Raw genomic sequence first — 19,852 nt, 5'->3', positions numbered from 1 at the left:
CTCTGCGCTCCTTGAGATGGGATTTTCATGGCTGGGTGAGCTTGGCCCGGCCTGAAAACACATAAAGAGGCCCCTCTTTTCCCCCAGTCCAGTTTAGTTGCCCACATTTGCCAAGTCCTTCCTTCAGAGCTCCCACTGTCGCCCTCTTTGTTAAAGTCCAGTTCCATAAATATTTACATTGGGCAATTCAAGCCAAGAGAGCATCTTGATGTTTAATTTTGGATACACTGTTTGTTTGCCCGGGCAGTGGTCTTTTGTTTACTTCCCAGACACGACAGAGCACAATGAGCTCGTGCTTGTCTTGTGCAGATGAATGTAGCCTCACAATGCCCACATTTAGCTAATATTCCTGGACATTTCATTCTATTAAGAACCATTCAAGTGCCGTGGCTGGCTTGCTTAATTGGGATGTGTTGTTGCTGAATGAAATTAATTGCTTTTTCTTATAGCATATGAAGCTTCAATTGCTTTTTTCCTCCCTCATCAAGATGCATTAGACTTAAGGGGGGAGGGAAGTTTGCCCTGGGAACTTAAAAAAAAAAAAGCTCTTTCTGTTTTAATGAAGTAGGATCAGTGATGGTAGTCCTTGCCCTCCAAGCCATGTAGAGAGCCATGGCAGGTCAGCCAGATGAACAGCATCATCCACGCCAAAATATGAGCTTGTTCTCTGCATAGGCTGGGCCCAGTGAGGAATATTGAGTTGACCAGGACCTGCTTTTTACACAGAAAATGATGACCTTACAAATGAGTCTGCTGACATTTGTTTTTGTTTTTTGTTTTTGTTTGTGTCACTGCTTTATCAAACACTACATTCTCATTGGTCAGTCAAGGCATTAAGAGGTCTGTTGGTACAGAATAAGAGACTGCTGGATTGTGTTTCGGCGTTGTAACATTGTTACGTGCAAACTTTAAATACACTACAGCAGAACCTACTTAGTCATAAGCAAAATAGTTTTAAGTGAATATACTATGGAAAGATTTGATTAGCTTGCTAGCTATCTATGTAATTGGTGGGACAACATACACAATCATTTATCATTGCAAAAAAGAATGAGGCCCAAGCCTCCACTCCTAGTCTGGTTGGTGATCAGGCTGTTTGGTAAAGGCCTTTTGATTGTAGGTTTAATGAAGACTAGCATCATTGTCAGCAATGGTTTTCACATTAAATGTCATTTTTTTTGTAAAGCAGGGACATGCTAAAGGTAGTCTGGAGCTATTTTTAAAGATTTTTAAAGATGACATGCAGGACGAGTCCAGGTGAGATGAAGATATCTCTCAGGGCCATTCAGTGTGCCATGTTTTACTTTTCTCTGGTTCACAGCTATATTGTCCAGAGTTCTACCGTCGTAACAGGATGTGGGTCCAGTTAGGTGACTCTGTGACATTCCTGTGTTTGAACGAGCCCGAGTTGGGACTTTTGCCTGTAGCAATGTAGAGCCTCTGTTACAAACCATTTGTCACAGTCTTTTCAGAGGGCAAGGAGCACAATGTCACTGGGTAGCATTTTTTAGTGTGTGCTGGAGACTCTTTCGATGGTTTTGTTTTTAGAGTTGTGTTGGTGTGTGTGTGTTGGTGTGTGTGTGTTGGTGTGTATGTGTGTGTGTGTGTGCAAATACAAGCATACGGTCATACATTTCACTGGCGCAGCCTGAAGCAGAAGCTTCTCCATTTAAGGATGAGTCTCAGCCTCAGCGATCATATAGATTTGACGAGATGCCACAAATCAAAGTGTCCAATGCAATCAGTGCCTTTCATTTTTAGAGGGGCAAATCAGCGCTCCCCGAGTCAACGCGAAATTACAGAAGCGGGCATGTGTGACCCACTCTAAATATCGGGACGCTACCCGTGCGCGGAGGGTCAGGAGAGTTTTTGATGAGGTGCCATGTTGTCATTAGGGCCGTGCTGCTTCCTCAAACCCGAGAGTATTAGTATTAGGAAAAAGTGCCTTTTGCATGCACATCTCTCACCTCTCCCGAGACTATTTCCTGGATTGATTGCTTTTGATTGCCGCCATATTATTTATGGAGACTTTGCTTTCCTGGTCAGCTTTCCTGGCCTTGCTCTTTTATCCTTCTTTAAAACTGGCCTGCCAATCAAAATAGTTTTTTTTATCCTGATTGATAGATGCTCTCTTGGGTGAAGAGCTTTTTCTCTACTGCAGTGTCTAATGACTCAAATAGAGAGACAGTAGTCTAGGATTAAGAATCTATCCGTCAGATTGTTGGGTAGGGAGGTTGTTGAATGGACATGATTGGACAGGGTGTGCTGTCGATAAATTGAAGGGATTGCAATGAAAGATTCCTGTTTATTTTAAATCCCAGTGTCTGATTGGTCGCTTAAATAAATTGTTGATCTTGTGCGGAAGACTCTCGTTTGACTACACTGATTGATGCTGTCAGGGGAAACAGCTCTACTGAGAATCCTCTTATCCTCTACGTTTGTGTGTGTATTCATATTCATTAACGCTAGGTCACCTCTCTTCTAAAGCATTCCTGTGGTTGTGTCATGTCATCTGGTTGATGCCGCAGCAGCTTGCACGGGTCATGTTGTGCTGCTTTTTGTGCGCCGTAACTGCTTGTCAGAATCGCATGTGGATGAAAGCCCAATGTGCCTGCTTGATTTGATACCTATGTGTGCATGAGGTCTGAACACATCAGCAATGTTCTGCTTGCATGCTCTCCCCGTTGGAAGGCAGGACGTGCAGATTACTAATGAAATTTGAGAGAGAGAGAGCGAGAGAGAGAGAGCGAGAGAGAGAGCGAGAGCGAGAGAGAGAGCGAGAGAGAGAGAGAGAGAGCAAGAGAGAGCGAGAGAGAGAGAGAGAGCAAGAGAGAAGAGAGAGAGAGAGAGAGAGAGAGAGAGAGCAAGAGAGAGCAAGAGAGAGAGAGAGAGAGCGAGAGAGAGAAAGAGAGAGCAAGAGAGAGAGAGAGAGAGAGAGTGCTGTAGCTCATTTAAAAAGGGATTATGGACACGTGTCTGACCCACAGTGCAAGTGGCAGTGTCAGCAGACATGCTGGGGGAATTAACAACAATTTGATCTATTTCTACATGCCTCTTCTTTATGATCTTGGTTGAGAGTAGGCCTACTCACTGCTTGCTCTCTATCACAGATGTATTGCTAGCAGTTGCACCAGTATGTGTTGAAACCCTGCTGCACACTTCAGCCCATCTGTATCGATTATTAAAATGTGTGTACGGCTCCAGTCCGGTAGCACATTGACAATGACACGTCTGCACCTTGGTAGCGAGGCAGCAGAAATAGTTAGCCGGTGCGCTGGGGGAGAAAGCAGTGAGTTACAGAGCCCACGGCACTGACCCAGATAGAGAGCGACTGGGGGGAAAACCGCATCCGGGGCGGGCCCGCGCCAGATCCGTTTCCTGAGACGCTCGAGACGCTACCTTGCGAGCGGACGGGCCCCCCTTTGGGATAGTAGAGGATCTCGGAGTGATTACTTATGAATGCAACTGACAGCCTTATAGGCACAAGCTTGACTGGAACCCAAGTGACTAGTCACTTGATGGAAGGAAGGAAGGAAGGAAAGGAAGGAGGAAGAAGAAGAAAAAAGAAGAAGCCTTTGCCCCACTAGGCCCTCAGCCTAAATTGAGTTTGTTAATTGAGGCCCTGATAGTGGGGATCACGGGGCTCAGCTCGGCAGCAACGCCTGACTCCTCGACTCTCGATACATCAAGGATGCCAGTGCAGTCGGCCCGACGAGCTGCATTTTACACCCGGCGTGCTGGCACACGCAGAGCTCTGGGGTGGCGAATGAGCTTTGGCCAAAAAAACTAATCCCTGATGGGACAGTCGCTCGCCGACCGTTTCGCTCACTAGCTGCACTGTCCTCATAATGTTTCACTTTGTAAAAGGCCAAGCGGCGAGCCTTGAGCATCTTCATAATATACCGGTCAATGAGATGATAATTGAGCCATTTCTCTACTTGTCTTAGGTCCTTTATCATTGGAGCTGGCTCTGATTGGATTTGGATAGTATCGAACAGTTCCACAATTGGAAGCGAAACTGCAATTGGACTTTACCGTGCTGGTATTAGGGCCTTTGAAACTGTAGAATAACTTTGGCATTAGAACTGTATCTGTTTGCGTTTCTCTGTAGACCGTGTTCACTAATTGTACTGTAACAATGGGTTTTGCAGGAATACATATTGGCACTGGAAGTCAATATTATATTAGTAAATATTGACATATGGTCTGAAGCTTAATATCTGAGTCGGGACCACACAAGCGTCCGCTTACAGTAATATGTTGGAACTGATAAAGTTATTGTTTGGATATTTCATTCTCTCTGAAAAATGATTATGCAGGCTCTTTCGAGAGCAGCTCTGGGGTACCATCAACGTCTAATTGACTTTGATGAATGCTTGTGATATTGTATTTTTTTCTGCCACAGTCATGGACGGCAAATAACAGTGAAGACTGCCATTCACATAGAGACAGCGCTCCGAGACAGTGGCTCAGGGAAAAAGAAGGAGTGTGGAGAGAGAGAGAGAGAGAGAGAGAGAGAGAGAGAGAGAGAGAGAGTAAGAGAGGGAAAGGGAGACAGAAATACATAGAAGGAGAGGAGAGGAAGAGCAGAAGAGTGAGACAGAAAGGGAGATATATACAGAGAGAGAGAGAGAGAGAGAGAGAGAGACTGTGTGTTTGCATCGTGAGGGATACTGATTTAAGATTTGTTTTTGTCAGCTCTCTCAAGTTTCACGACCCTTTCCCTCGTCTCCAGGGCAAGGGCTGGTGCAAGCCGGCATGACTGATGTTGTTAAGGCCCCTAAACAGTCCCCCCCCCCTCCCCTTCAGGAGAGGCATCAGCGATAATCTGGAGATCAGCACTCCCTTCTCCCCTCCCAACACAAATATATTCTCCTCCATCCACTGGCTTTTCGACAGACTTTTTACGCTCCACACACACACACACACACACACACACACACACACACACACACACACACACACACACACACCCACACCCGGGCCAGGGAAAAACAGACTGAAATGATTTGGCGCTGACAGGACCAACGGGATTATATGGATGCAGCCAGGTCCTTGGCATCCCCTCTAGCGAGAAACAGCACACCAACCATTACCAGACATCAGTGCAAGTGTACGTGAAGAGGAAGAGGGGTTGCTGTGTGTGTGTGTGTGTGTGTGTATGTGTGTGCGTGCAGCCTGTCTGGGAGAGGCGTTTTCAGCAGTTTGTCAGTAGAGGAATGGGGCCTGTTTGTTTTTTAGTTCGGTTCTCCATTTCTCCGCCTCCTCTTCCTCCTGTGCTCTTAGATATGATGTGGAGCGCTACAGCGCTAGGGAGTTAGCGTGTTGGGCGGTGCGGTGCGGTGCGGTGTGGTGCGCAGGCTGAGTGGAGTTGCTGGAGCTGCCATGTAGCGGTGTCGGGGCTCTGCACTCATATGACGGGGGGGCTTGCTCTACCTGGCCTGCCTAATGAGAGGGGCCGCCCCCGAGTGGGTGGCAGCAGCAGAAACAGCAGCAGACCTCTCTGCTCTCTGAGTCTCTCTCTCTCTCTCTCTCTCTCTCTCTGTCACTCTCTCTCTTTCGTTTTCTGTTTCTCATCTACTCGTTCTCTCTCCCATGCTCATTCTATCTCTGTGTAGCTGTGTTTATCTCGGCCTGTCTGTCTCCCCACACACACACACACACACACACACACACACAGAGACACTCTTTCCCTCTCTCTCTCTCTTTCTCTGTTTCCCACAGTCTGTCTCTTTCGCTCTCTCTCTCTCTCCCTCGCCATATCTTGTCTTCACCTTTTCCAATTTCTTTCATCTGCCTCACCTTTTCCAATTTCTTTCATCTCTCTCTCTCTCCCCTCTCTCTCTCCCTCTCTCCCTCTCCCTATCTCTCTCTCCCCCCTCTCTCTCTCTCCTCTCTTTTCTCCCCTTACTACTCTCAGATTTGGCTAGTGAGGCACTCTACTGATCAGGGCAGTAATTGGCTGCCCCCAGCTCTCTCCCGCTCGGCCCCGGCTCCGTTTGGCTTAGAACATCTACTAATACAACAGGCCCCTGTTTTCAGCCAGCCTTGCACTTTACTATTTGACAACTAAATTGTTTTTTTCACCAGTGGAGAGAACTGAATTATGGTAATGTCCACAAGAGCCGCTCGCTGTTTGGCCAAGAAATGAAAGGCTGTGGACAGTCAGGGGGACTGGCCCTGTCTGTGTTTGTAGTGCACGTCTAGGGGAACGAGGGAGGGAGGAAGGAAGGAATGAAGGAAGGGCGGGAGGAAGAAAGGAAAGGTAGAAGGGGAGAAAGGAAAAACGAGTGCAACATTAACAGGTCCCTTTTCAGGGCTTGTGCTGAGAGCTACAGCTGCATTGTTAGCGAGAGTCTTTCCATCCGTTGCGTACTCCTCGCTCCCAGGTCCTCGCTGGTGAGGGCTGCTGCTGCACCCCCATAGCCGACTGGGTTCCGGTCTTCAGCAAGCCCCTAACAGCCGCACAGGAGACAGGCCACTGCTCCAAGCATTCCTTTTCTTCTGGTTTTGTCTCTGTCACAACTCCACTCTCAGCTAGTCTACTCGCAAAGTTGTTTTTCCTCCTGCCTCCTGTTTTATTTTTTATTTTTTCACTCCCTCTCTTTTTTGTGATGTTTCTTTCCCCCTTTCCAGCTGTGACACCAGAGTACATTTTGGTCTGCGTGTCAAAATAATGTCAGATAAGAAGGTACAGTTAAATAAAGGGAAACGGGGTGGGGAGGGGATAAGAAATTGTTTGCGCGGCCTGTCAGGTTTGCTCTCTCTCTCTGCTTCCCTCAAATTAATCTGGCTTGAGTTAGCATGGAGACATGATTAGCATGCTTCTCTGTCTGTCTGTGCCGGCGCGACGACTCTTTAGTTCAATCACATTCATTTTATTTTGGGGAATTGGGAAAGACATTCCCACTCTTCCCAGGATGTCTCTTAAAATGTGCTTTGGGAGAGGTAACTGGGTATTTTATTATTATGAAGCCCTTTTTAATTAACAGACAGCCATCTCATTATAACAAAAGCCTCCCTCGTCTTTTCTTTTTTCTGTTTGTCCTCAGGACGTGTATTTAATATGAAAACTATTATTTAACATCATGGAACATCAAATAATACTATGATGCTCACTGCGGTGAGTGTGTTTTGTTCGTTTTTTTTTTTTTGGGAAGGTTGCACTTGTCAGTGCCAATTATTTTCCCCTTTGTTCTTGTCTTAAACACATTTCTTTTTGTCCTGTTTCTCATCCAAAGAGGATTTCTCATGGGAAAGATCCTTTTAGGCATTTTTCTTTCTGTAATATAACTGTTCTATTTCTCTGTTGAGCTATGCGAACTGTTCATACAGATTTCTAAAGGCGAGCCTCACCTCCAATTTACTCTACGGATAGTTACAGCAATGGCAAATGACAGACGATTTCCGGTCTCCTGTTGTGCTTCCTTTGCATTCCCCCCCTCAGCACTGGAGAGTGAACCTTAATGTTTAACACTCAAATTACACTGACAAATCCTAACACTGATTAGTAGGCAAGTGTTTCAAATGCAGGAACAGGGCCTTTTGCATGTCTCTACTCGAACCTCTTTTAGTGGTGGACCTCTGTGTGTGTGTGTGTGCGTGTGTGTGTGTGTGTGTGTGTGTGTGTGTGTGTGTGTGTGTGTGTGTGTGTGTGTGTGTGTGTGTCAGGCGCCGTCCTCTTTCAAAAAAGAAGGAATAATTGAAGGAAAGGCTTGATGTTTAATTTAGCAAGTGTGAGGGCTCACGTCTTCTTGGAGAGAGAGAGAAAGGGGGGGGAAGGGGGAGAGGGGGAGAGGCCTTCTTGTGGAGAGCAGAGGGGAGCGTTGTGGAGTGGCAATGGAGGAGAATGGAGATTGGCACCACACTGATAAAGCACTGGGTGCGCTGGGGAAAATCAACTCAGACTGGGAATCCACTTCGCACACAGACAGGGTGGTGTGTGTGTGTGTGTGTGTGTGTGTGTGTGTGTGTGTGTGTGTGTGTGTGTGTGTGTGAGAGAGAGAGAGAGAGAGAGAGAGAGAGAGAGAGAGAGAGAGAGAGAGAGAGAGGGGACTTCTAACTTTTAACCTTTTTAACAATAAACCAAACAAACTGGATGAAATAAAATGTTTTTGAACTCTTTTCAGCCATATTATTACTCAGTGAGGGATATTAAAATACAAACTCTTGTCTGCTTGAAGAATTTCAAGGTAGCATTTTGCCAACCATATGATACCATCTTAGTAGCATTGGCGCATTTCCCAATCTGCCCGAGCTCTCTGGTGATTGCCCTGTTTGTAAAGAAACAAGGGCATTTGAAACAACTTACCCCTGATTCTGCCACTTTAAGCACACTAAGGAGACATAGCATTTTCACATCTTCAAACATACAGCATTATTGCTCGCCAGGTTGTACAGTATATTTTTTGACCATGTATTATTTAAGCAGTGTGACACGAGCAGGAATGGTGTTGGGAAAGGATATCGCCACAGCTGTAATTCGGCTGTAGATACGAGGTCGAAAGTTGTAGGTGACAACAGTTCCATTACCAACTAATCTAATTCAAAGATACAAAATTGTGTTTTCTATGGGTCATTCCATGTCAATTCAACCAGGGCCCACGCATTTAGGTCTCAAAAAATTCTAAAAAAAATTTACCAGGTGTACCTATGTTACCCAGGAGACACACTGTAAAATTACTTTTATGTAAGATGAATACTTTCGAAGATACAGCCAGTTTTACGGGGGGATCACCTTAGAGTATGAATACATTTATACTGTTATATAACCACATTTCTACAGCCATGTTTTGATGTTTTCTGGCTAGCAATATGAATTCCCACAGCTCTAAGGGTGTCTGACACTTTAGCATTTTGACCAAGAAGAGACTTCAGTCCCACTTCTAATAGAGAAGCCTGCATCGAGGAGAGATGCCTTGCTCCTCTGTAGTATATAGAGACCTATTACAAAACCACTCTGAGAATTAACCAATTTTGAAAGCACCAGAATGATAAGGAAATAAGAAAGAGAGGAAGATTGCCACGGGCTAATGAGAAAAAAAAGAACAGTCAGAACTCTGCCTTGTCACACAGTATTCCACACCACACTGTTCCACCATCTCCAAAAATCCCAGTATAGACAAAAGGGTGGGAGAGTGTGTGTGTGTGTGTGTGTGTGTGTGGGGGCGGGGGGGCACTCTGTCTCACCGTCCCCACACATCCCAGTATAGACGACAGAAATACATAGGAGGAGAAGAGCAGGAGAGAAGGAAAGGGAGATGAAGAGTGGGGGAGAGAGAGAGAGAGAGAGAGAGAGAGAGAGAGAGAGAGAGAGAGAGAGAGAGAGAGAGAGCAAGCTCTATGTGCTCTGGCTGATTTGTGTGTGAGGCTGTCTGGAAGCAGCCAAGGACCCATCACTTTTCCTTTTGTGTCTCTGCCGTTTCCGGCACTTCCCCACTTGTGCTCGTCTGGAACTGCACTAGCATGTTGAATTTACCATCCACTCATAGCCTGCGTCTTCAATGATGAAAGAAGTGCAGCAGTTTTGAAGTGTTTGAGAGCACAGCTTCATTATTGTGAGCATAAAGAAAAAAAAAAGAGAATGATTGGGACAAAAGACAAAAGACTGGCTCTGAAGAAGCCTAGTTTCTGAATCTTAGTTTCTCTTGTTGAAAATGCCAAGCATTGTTTGGTTTAGCTCGCTCTCACAGGCCTCGACAAACTCTATCAGTCATCCTTTCGGATGCATTACCTCCGTCTCGGAGTTTCGTGTTTTGCACATTGTCAGTGCGTCTCGGCGAGCAGGTGCTCCATGGCTGGGCTAATTAAGCCCAGAGAATCACTGCAGATACACTATCTGCCTGCTAAGAACAATTTGCATGAGCGGGAATCTGTGCCATGCACGTCTCTCTCTCTCTCTCTCTCTCTCTCTCTCTCTCTCTCTCTCTCTCTCCCTCTCTCTGCCTCTCTCTCTCCTTCTCTCTCTCTCCTCTCTCTCTCTCTGCCTCTCCTCTCTCTCCCTCTCTCCCTTTCTCTCTCTCTCTCTTTCTCTCTCTCTGCAATCTGCTGATTTATCTCCCTGGGTCCCGGTAGGGACGAGTGGGGTGCATCACATTGATATTTTATGGGCAGATCAGGCGTCAGGTAAACTCCTTCGTTAGTATCTAGCTGCAGGCTGGGATTGTTTTGCGGATAGGTTTGTCTGTATTATTGTGTGTGTGCGTTCGTGTGTGTGTGCATGTGTGTGTGTGTGTATGTGTGTGTGTGTGTCAGTCTGTGTGTGTGTGAGTGAGTGTGTGTGTGTGTGCGAGTGAGTGTTTGGGCATGGTTTAATATATACAGTATGTGTGTGTGTGTGTGTGTGTGTGTGTGTGAGAGAGAGTTAATGTGTGTGAGAGAGTGAATGTTTGGGTATGGTTTTTATGTGTGTGTGTGTGTGTGTGCGTGTGTGTGTGTGACAGAGAGAGAGAGTGAATGTTTGGGCATGTTTTTTATGTGTGTGTGTGTGTGTGTGTGTGTGTGTGTGTGTGTGCGTGCGCGTGCGTGCGTGAGAGAGAGTTAATGTGTGTGAGAGAGTGAATGTTTGGGTATGGTTTTTTGTGTGTGTGTGTGTGTGTGTGTGTGTGTGTGTGTTTTATGAGCTGCTTTATTGTATTAATCATATCTTGCAAGCTCCATATCAAGACCTAATCCGATCCGGAGTCCCTCTCACTGTCCACCCGCTGCACAGGAACTGCCAGGCATGTCATATTTTCCCCCATGATCCTAATAATCCTGATGAATAGACAGTGGGGAACAATGCTTCCCCGAATAAGCTGTCAGCTCAACTGAGGAGATCATATATTTTGTGACTATGTTTAAGAGAGAAAGGAAAGGAGTTTTTTTTGTACAAAAAATCCCCTCACCTACAAGCCAATAGAGTCAGCGGAGGTAGTGGCCCTAACAAATGATCGCTATTTTTGTTGCAGCTGTATTTGGTTGCAGAAAGGCCTTAAATGCCTTGTCAGTCATGATGACGTATTGCTATTGGCACTGCCAATTGAGAGAAACAGGTAGACAAATGAAAATCAATGTTTTTACTCTGAAATCCACAGCAGTCATCATAAATCATTGGTGAAGAAAAGAACCATTATTAACACCTAAATGAGGCCAGGTAACTATCTGCTTCCTCTTGTCACCTGTCTATAAGGAATTAATGTACACAGGCTCCACTGCTGTCGTTTGCTTGCACCCAGAGATGCATTCTGGGTTGTTTTTTACCCTAGCAATCCTTTAGAGAAATATGAGGTGATTCCTCAAAAACAAAGACAGTGATAAGTTATGTAAGTAAGTGCTCACTGGTGGAAATGATGTTGGAAGCAGAAGTTCAAAGACAACATTGTGATTTTTCATTCAGTGTCATACTTTGTTTCCCCAAGGGATAAGCAAGAGACAGTAATCCCTGTGGCAAATACAGATGTTTTCAATCGGAGTGGGTTTCTAGCGCCAAGGAGCATGAAGAGAGGGAGAGAGATAGAGAGAGAGAGAGAGAGAGCCTTGTCTGCTCAACCTGCATATAGAAAGAGGGTAGAATGTTCCGGATATGAATTTATTTTTACCTACAGGCCTTTGCCTTTCAGACCTCGTATGTTTACCCTGCCGCGTATTTGTAGGAATGAGTGAGAACTGATAAGATAAAAGGCAGTCATCTTGCCCGCATAATTTCATTTTCAATTATACATAAATTGCCCGCTGCTCAGCGCAAACTTAGCTAGCGATGGTGTAATTGGATTCTGCAGATGTGCCTTGACATGTCATCAGTGACTATGGCGAGGAGGAAGAGAGAGAGAGAAAAAAAAAAACAGGTGATATGTGGGCAGCTCAGAGACGTAAGAAACTGGCGCGATCGTATTTCAGAGATACCATAAACCATTCTGACATTTGACTTATCTCTGTAGCCAAGGAGGTTAGATTGTGCGAAAGGGGAAAATATGTTTGTTTATTTACAATCTGCGGCGCTGCGGAACCAAAGGGGGAGAGTTGGACATTGTGTAAAGCGGGCCTTGCACAAGGCCCAGTGGAACCGTTTAACTGGTGTGTGTGTGTGTGTGTGTGTGTGTGTGTGTGTGTGTGTGTGTGTGTGTGTGTGTGTGTGTTTGTGTGTGTGTGTGTGTGTGTTTTTTGTGTGTGTGTGTGTGTGTTTTTTGCGTGTGTGTGTGTGTGGGTGAAAACACAAGGATGTGGGGTAGATTATGGCTATGGGAACATCGGCTCCTTCAAGTTCAAGAAGAAAGCAGAGATGACTTTACATTTACAAACCATGCCATCCTTTTATTGTAAAAATATTGTATTTTTTGAAGGAGAGTTGCGAACAATAGTTGTAATCCCATGTCATCAAGTGGTGTCATGTCACAGTAAATGCACTACAGTGTTGAGCTGCAGTAATAACCACACAGGATGATTTGGTGAAGCTTCATGTCTGTTATGTATCAGGATTGGGATGCGCTGGCCCACTTGGCACACGTCTCATCAGACAGAAAAACTCTGCCAGCATAGAACTCCATCAGAAGAACAAAATAGAAAAAATAAACACAGTGTTAGCCATTCATAGTCGAAAAATTGGCATGCTTTCACAATGCACAATGAGCTGGAGTGGACATACTCCCACAGACTATGGTTGTACACCGCAGGAGTGATGGTATTCCCAGACCTCGCTCGCTGTTTTCGTGGTCATCCTGGGCAAAAAGAGAAGAGAAAACATTGAGAAACCCTGCCGAAAACATTGAATACACAAACAAATTGGCAACCTCGCATTGAACCTGTTTATTTTACCTTGTACCCTAATACAATTATAATTTGTTTGTGCATATTTGGTTTGAGATTTATTCCACAATCCTAATTATCAACATTCACAGATTTGTATAGTATTTATTTATTTGATTTCTACTGAGCTGCTGTAGCAAACATATGACAGGCTGTTGTCATGTCATCATGACTGGCAGAAGCTCCCCTCTCTCTCTCGCCAAGCCCATATTTAGTGATAAGCTGTTTGGATTTAAACTAACAAACAAACAAACAGAATACAAGCCTCATTTTCTATGTAAATTGCAAAGCTGTTTTGTGTTTATGTTACCTAGAAACTTTGTTTTTGCAGCTTTGAAAAACAAATTCCATTAATTCTCTGTAATATTTCTCAGACAGACCTAATTATTTCCCCACTAAATATTATGAGTAGACATTATTGTGCTTTCCAAACAAAAGTTAATTTGTGGCATTTTGTTTTTTGTCCTCATTTCTGGGGTTTTAAAAACGTGATGATGTATCTGGTGAACAGCCATTAAACTTATAGACCGTCTGTACCCTATGCGTATGCATGTGTGTATGGTGTGTCTGCGGCCATGTCTGTGTTTGTTTGTCTGTGTGTGTGTGTGTGTGTGTGTGTGTGTGTGTGTGTGTGTGTGTGTGTGTGTGTGTGTGTGTGTGTGTGTGTGTGTGTGTGTGAGTGAGTGTGTCTGTGAGTGTTGTGTGTGTATTTATTAGCTGGATTTCCTCATAGCATCTATCCTCTTGAGGAATGCAAGTGTGTTTTTTATTTTGGAATTAGATTTGCACATTATGTGAGTGGGTGGTGGCGCGAGACTGAACGACTGTGCGCTAGACGCTAGTAGCACATTGATTATAATTGGACGCAATTCACAGTTGCAGACAATATCATAGTCATTTAGAAATTGTTCTCCAGAACAATGAGGGTAAATGGCAGTGATTTGACAGGGCTGCCAAGCTCTTAGCTGCATAAGAAAGAGACAGACAGGGCAAGAATGGAAAAGAGTCTGGCATATGGCCCCGTGGTAATTGCCCTTGGAAAGCAATTGTATCTCCCCCTCTCCTCTATGCTTCAATAGCATGCATAGCTGCAGTCGCTCTACCATTTTGTATTTTTGGAGAAGGACCTGATACCCTCAGAGGTGTTATTGGCTTGGTAAAAATGTCCGTCTGCTGCCTTCCATCCTGCACACATTCATTAACTCATTCCCACTGTCAATGACAATTGGATTTTTTTTTTTACCTCATCCATAAAGTACATATTTTATACAGCGAACGCTTTAGATTATTAAACATATTTAATAATGTACGTTTTAAATTGTGAGATATACTGTTACTTACTATGCCCATGTCAGGGTTGAAATGCATTCAGCTCAGCAGCAGGCTTAAGCTTCCTTCACCCTCCTGATCTCTGCTGTGATAGCGCTCCTCCATGAACCCTTTCAAGCATATCTCTGATGTTGTGTTGTGACTTGTTTACTTGCCTGAGGCTGCGATGGTGCTTCAAGGATTCACAGCTCTGCACTTTTTGTCTGATTAACAAAAAAAAATGAAATATTGTTGTAGGTTGAGCAGGTGTGAGCTGATTGGCTATGGACGGCCCTATTGTTAGACTCCACTGTATATTTATCGGGCAGCTTGGGACAGTAAATGTATTCTCTATGACCATTCCTGTATCTTCTCAAACATGGATGTGTTTAATATTTTAGATGAAGCAGCAAGTAGGGAGTATTCTATGTGTGTGTGTGTGTGTGTGTGTGTGTGTGTGTGTATCTGTGTGTCTGTGTGTCTGTGTGTCTGTGTGTCTGTGTGGCTGTGTGTGTGTGTGTGTGTGTGTGTGTGTGATGTGTGTGATGGGGAGAGCATGAGCATGTACATACTTCACAAACACAAACAGTTGAACGCAACTTAACACAACTCAACGCATGTGCCTGAAACTCTGCACATGTATTTTACTTACCTTTTTGTCCCGCAGAAGGTTGACTGTTTCTCTGTGCATGCAGACTCTCTCATGTTCTTCCACACACACACACACACACACACACACACACACACACACACACACACACACACACACACACACACACACACACACAGACACACACACCCACACATGCACACACGCACACGTACACGCACACACACATACATTCAAAGGAAAAAAAAATCTCACTGTCTTTTTCTCTCCACTGTCTTTTCTTATAGATGAACATGGACATTTGAAAATATACCTGCCCAAAAAGCTGCTTGAATGTCTACCAAAATGCTCCTCGTTGCCAAAGGAGAGACACAGGTGGAACACCAATGAGGTAAGGTCACCTCTTGCTGCTGTACTCAGGACCATCTGCCATGGGCTATTTTTTCTCTCCCTCTGTCTCTCTCCCTCTCTCTCTCTTTTTCTTTTGTAAAACCACGTGCTGTAGTTACCGACCAGTTAAAGCCCACAAGTCCATACTTTATTTCCTCAACGTAATTAAACGGACTGATATCATAAATAGAACTAAAATAAGGCATGTTGATGAGGACTGCAATGAGGACTGCTGATCAGTGAGCCTTATCTTACACAGATTTCAAATTCCATTTGAGAAACTTTTTTTTCCAGGTGTTACCTCGTTATCTGTGTTTTGAGGTCCTTTATGATGCAACCCCTCCCCCCCCCACACACACACACACACACACACACACACACACACACACACACACACACACACACACACACACACACACACACAAATGCACAAATTGAGAATTCATAAAGTGCTGTGTTTGAAGTGTTGTTGTACTGTGGTTGTGTTTTCTTAGCTCCGAGCTGTCTCTTCAGTTTGCTAATGACACTGCATCTCAGTCATACCTATGCAGAACACAGTCGCTGACACATTTGATATTTTAATTAATAATCAATAGTGCGTTCAAGGCTTTGTTGCATTAGCATTGCTAAGGTGAAACAACCTGACACGCAGTTTGAATTTTGAGTTTTACAACAAGGCGTTGAAACACAATCCACTCAGAACACTTAGCCGTCTTGTATGTCAGACTACTCTGGTCAGTGCAATAAACATTATGCAGACAAAAAGCACACGTTTTACCTCTGAGACAAGCGGTTATTTTTCTAATCAACCCTCTGATGTGTTCTCTTTGTCCCCCAGTGAGTCTTCTCTCACTGTGTAATATTAGGACTTGCATAATACCAATGGAAATTTTGGCCAGGGGGAATCAGCATAATATATTCATCTTTGAAAAGAAAATTTAAAAGAAAATGAAAGAATATGCTTTGAAATTGATAGAGCTGGAATCCAATTAAGCCAGGGGTTTCATAATTTAAAGGTTCGAACCATAATTTAGAGAATAACTTTTTTTCAGGATCATTATTTCTTACTCATGAGATGATATTGGTGATTTTGTGAATCCCATTTTTGTGTTTGATAAATTGAATCTCGTTCCATACTTTATCTATCTGCTACTTGTGTGTTGTGGGCTGTCAGTACAAGTTAACAGAACCACATTTCCTCCGGTCTGTGTTACCCACAAATAAACCACATAATATGCGCCAAGAGGTATTTTAAATATGTTGCATCACAGCCTGAAGGCATTTCATATACAATGAATCAAACAAATAAGAAAAGATAAATCTTTTCGTGTTCTGTATTTGAAAATGAATAACAAAAACATAAACTGTCTGATTTGTATGCCTGTGTGGGGGAGAAAATCGCACAGAGGCAGTTTGGTGTCCTTGACCTATAGGCCAGCCGTTTTAAATGAGTTTGTTTCTTTGCGGTCTGTCTACTTTATCTTTTAATGGAAATGAGACAGTGTCTTGCTTGATTTTCACATTTTATTTGTCGCTCATGTTCAATCTGTTTTGGTGTAGTGGCTCTCACGGCACGGGGCTGTCGGGAGATTGAAACTAAACATTACTTAACTGCTCCAAGCTGCAGGGATTTTTAAATGATTGCCACTGCAACGTTTCTCCAAGGAAATGCACAAAACTCGGTGAAAAGGCACTGCATTTTTAATGCGATTGAATTGATCCCAAAGAAGCCCACACAATTTTTTTTTACTCAACTGACTGACGGAGGTAGCACGAGGGGAGAGGTAACAAAAAGAGCAGGCCTCTCCGTCCGGCTCTCTCTCCCTCCGCTCCCTTTCTCTCTGCTACTCTCTCCCTCCGCTCCCTTTCTCTCTGCTACTCTCTCCCTTTATTTCTCTCTCTCACGGGCACTTTGTCTTTGCTAACTCTCTCTCTCATAAACACACACACTCTATCTCTCTTGCTTTCTCTCTCTCTCTCTCTCTCTCTCTCTCTTTCTTTCTCCCTCTCTCTCTTCTACTTTGTTTATTTAAAAAGTTTCTGCAAATGGTGTCCCTCCTCTCTTTCTAATTAATGCCATCCTCCCGTGAAAGTAGTTTTTTTTTTTTTTTTTTTTTTTTTTCGGGAGGGCTGTTGAGTGCGCTCGCTCGCTCAGCACGATGCAGGCGGGGGAGGAGGAAGAGGCAGACGAGGAAGAGGAGGAAGAACCCTCCTGGGCAGAGGCGCTCATAATGCCAGCCACAAGACCCCTCGCCATAACTCAGATGTCACTCCCACAACAATTTCAGCCCTGCCAAAAGTCTCCCATGACAAATCACTGATGCGCCCCTCTTAAAGGTATATTTATGAATTGAAAACAGTCCTTTATCCTTTCATGCTTGAGCGTTCGGCTGTAGTGACAGGCTTTGTGGGGGAAAATATGGCGCAGTCAGACATGAATGACAGCATCAAGATATAGATGGGGAGAGACAGGTTGTTTAATGTAGGGGAGTCTTTTGTTTTACCTTCCTTGAGAATAGTCTCTCTCTCTCTCTCTCTCTTTCTCTTTTGCTTTCTCTCTCTCCAGCTAAAAACAAAGTGCAAATATAAAATGAGGTCAACCTATAAGATGTTTATAGATTGCAGGTTGTGGATATGGGGGTTGAAGGGAGAGAGGGGGGAAGTTATGGTTTTGTTATTTTGCTTGTTTTTTTCCACTACAACGGCTCCAGCGTTGTGATAGTCAGAAAAAATTAAACGATGCTCAGAACAATCAGTTAACGTGCTTCTAATTGATGATGATGCCGTAACTTGTTTGACCCGCAGTGTTGCGCTCACAGTCAAAATTAATTAACATACTCTTTTTGAAAAATTGATTTGGAAAATGTTGACACTTGTTGAAGTGAACCGCTGTTGGCTACAGCCTGGACCGAGTCAAGTAGTTTATTGCTGAAATTAAATCACAGCAGACGGAGTTCATAAAAAGGGAAACGTGGTTGTATGTCAAGCCCTCACTTTGTTTTTAGACAGCGTGAACACGCAAAGGCCCTATGGATTAGCACTGGTGCCACGGCCCGGCTCGCGGCAGGGTCTTATGTGGCCCTGCCAGGGAACAGGTTTCGTGCCTAATTCTTATGTGGCGCGTTTCAGGAGAGTACTGTCCTGAGGGTGGCCGGGTGTGTGTGTGTGTGTGTGTGAGGGGGTGGTGGGTGGGTAAAGGCAACCTTCCCAAAAACCAAGGGCATTTCTCTTTCATGTGTGCCATGGCAACGGCGGGGTTGTGGTGACTCACTGGTGGCAGGCGGAGCAGGATTAAGGAGTCTCTCGTCGCCGCTGATTGTGTGACTCTTACTGAAAGTGACACCTCATTTATTCTCTGCATATTTCTCAAGCTGGCTCTGCATGCCTAATGCCGCCTTGTGTTTTTCTCTCTCTCTCTCTCTCTCTCTCTCTCTCTCTCTGCCTCCTGCCTCCACCCTCCTCCTGGGTACAAATTTAAGCCACTGTGCCAAGTACCGGGCCACCATGCATCCATGTGATGATGTTTTTTTTTCGAGAACAGCTCGAGATTATCAATCTACGTCTGGTCCGGAGGAATTTTTCTTGGCTTCTGTAGCGGTTCCATGTCAGGGATGCTTTATAACAATGTGTGACATTTCACTGCAGAGCAAGCGGTTCAAGTCAGGATCCGGACCTCTTGTCATTTCTCCTCCAACCCCACACACACACACACATCCTTCACCACTTTGTTTTTTCACTCTTTTGGTTTGTCTTTTGTCTCGTCTCTGAGCATGTGTGTGAGTGTTGAGAGGTCAGAGCTTGGCCGAGACGCAGAGGCAGCTGCTCTCGGACAGGAAAGGCCAGCATCGGCAGGGCCATCCTCTCAGCTCCGAACACATCGCGAGGCAACAGAGAAAGGGAGAGAAAGACAGAGAGGGAGAGGGAGAGGGAGAGAGAGAGAGGGAGAGGGGAGAGAAAAATAGAGAGGGGGGTGGTGTAGGCATCACGGCAGATGCCAATCTATCCATTTCCCTCTTATTTTGCCAATTCCCCTGTGTGCATTTACGGGGAGAGAGTGCGCAGGAATACATTTCAAGCATTTACTGGAAAATTAGATAAACTGATCTGATCAAAAAGCGAGAGGAGGATGAGGTGGAGGAGAGGAGAGGAGAGGAGAAGAGAGGGAGAAGGAGAAGAGAAGGAGAAAGATGTGTTGGTGGGGTAGCATTTGGAGCTGGCAATGTGCGTGCACACTGTGCTCAGCTTTTAAATTGTCAAAGTGAGATTAACAGCCAAATCTGGGGCAAAGCTTGACAGTTTATTTAGTGGGTACAACCACAAGCAGCCGTCATTTCTCCACAAAAGGAAACCGTATGGAAAAAAATTGCAACCTGAAGTTGTATTGCTGGCTGCCGTTGTTGGAAGGAGACTTGAGTGTGCTAGCTAGCTGTGACGTTGGCGCTCTAATGCTGGTGAACCTATAAGTAGCGAGCCATTGGAACCTCATCATCTGCTTTGCATGCCATGTGACAATTGACGTGTGTTAAACCGCCATTAAACAGACACCTAATCCAAATCCTTATATTGCGCCTATGACGAGTTGGATGGCATGTTGACTTGCTATAGGTGCTGTGCTAAGATGCACTTTGTGTAGTGCTCTGGTTGTGGCCTGTGGCGACTGCATTATGGACTTACAGACTAGGGGTCATTTTTAGATGAATCCCCAGGTAGTAATCCTCCAAGAATTCCTCCTCTCTGTCCCACACAGCTGGTTCCTTGCGC

At 44.7% G+C, this 19,852-nt stretch overlaps 1 protein-coding gene across 1 annotated transcript in view; it reads left to right on the top strand.

Moving 5' to 3' along the window:
* camta1a (calmodulin binding transcription activator 1a) overlaps nt 1-19,852 on the top strand; it is a 410,932-nt gene that overhangs the window by 6,732 nt on the left and 384,348 nt on the right. The window contains 1 exon segment of the mRNA XM_048240791.1: nt 14,989-15,092. Coding sequence (XP_048096748.1) covers nt 14,989-15,092 — 104 coding nt within the window.

The sequence above is a fragment of the Alosa alosa genome, chromosome 4, assembly GCF_017589495.1.
Source record: "Alosa alosa isolate M-15738 ecotype Scorff River chromosome 4, AALO_Geno_1.1, whole genome shotgun sequence".
Classification (NCBI taxonomy): domain Eukaryota; kingdom Metazoa; phylum Chordata; class Actinopteri; order Clupeiformes; family Clupeidae; genus Alosa; species Alosa alosa.
Note: the sequence above shows the minus strand (reverse complement) of the source record. Positions and strands in the feature narration are given on the sequence as shown.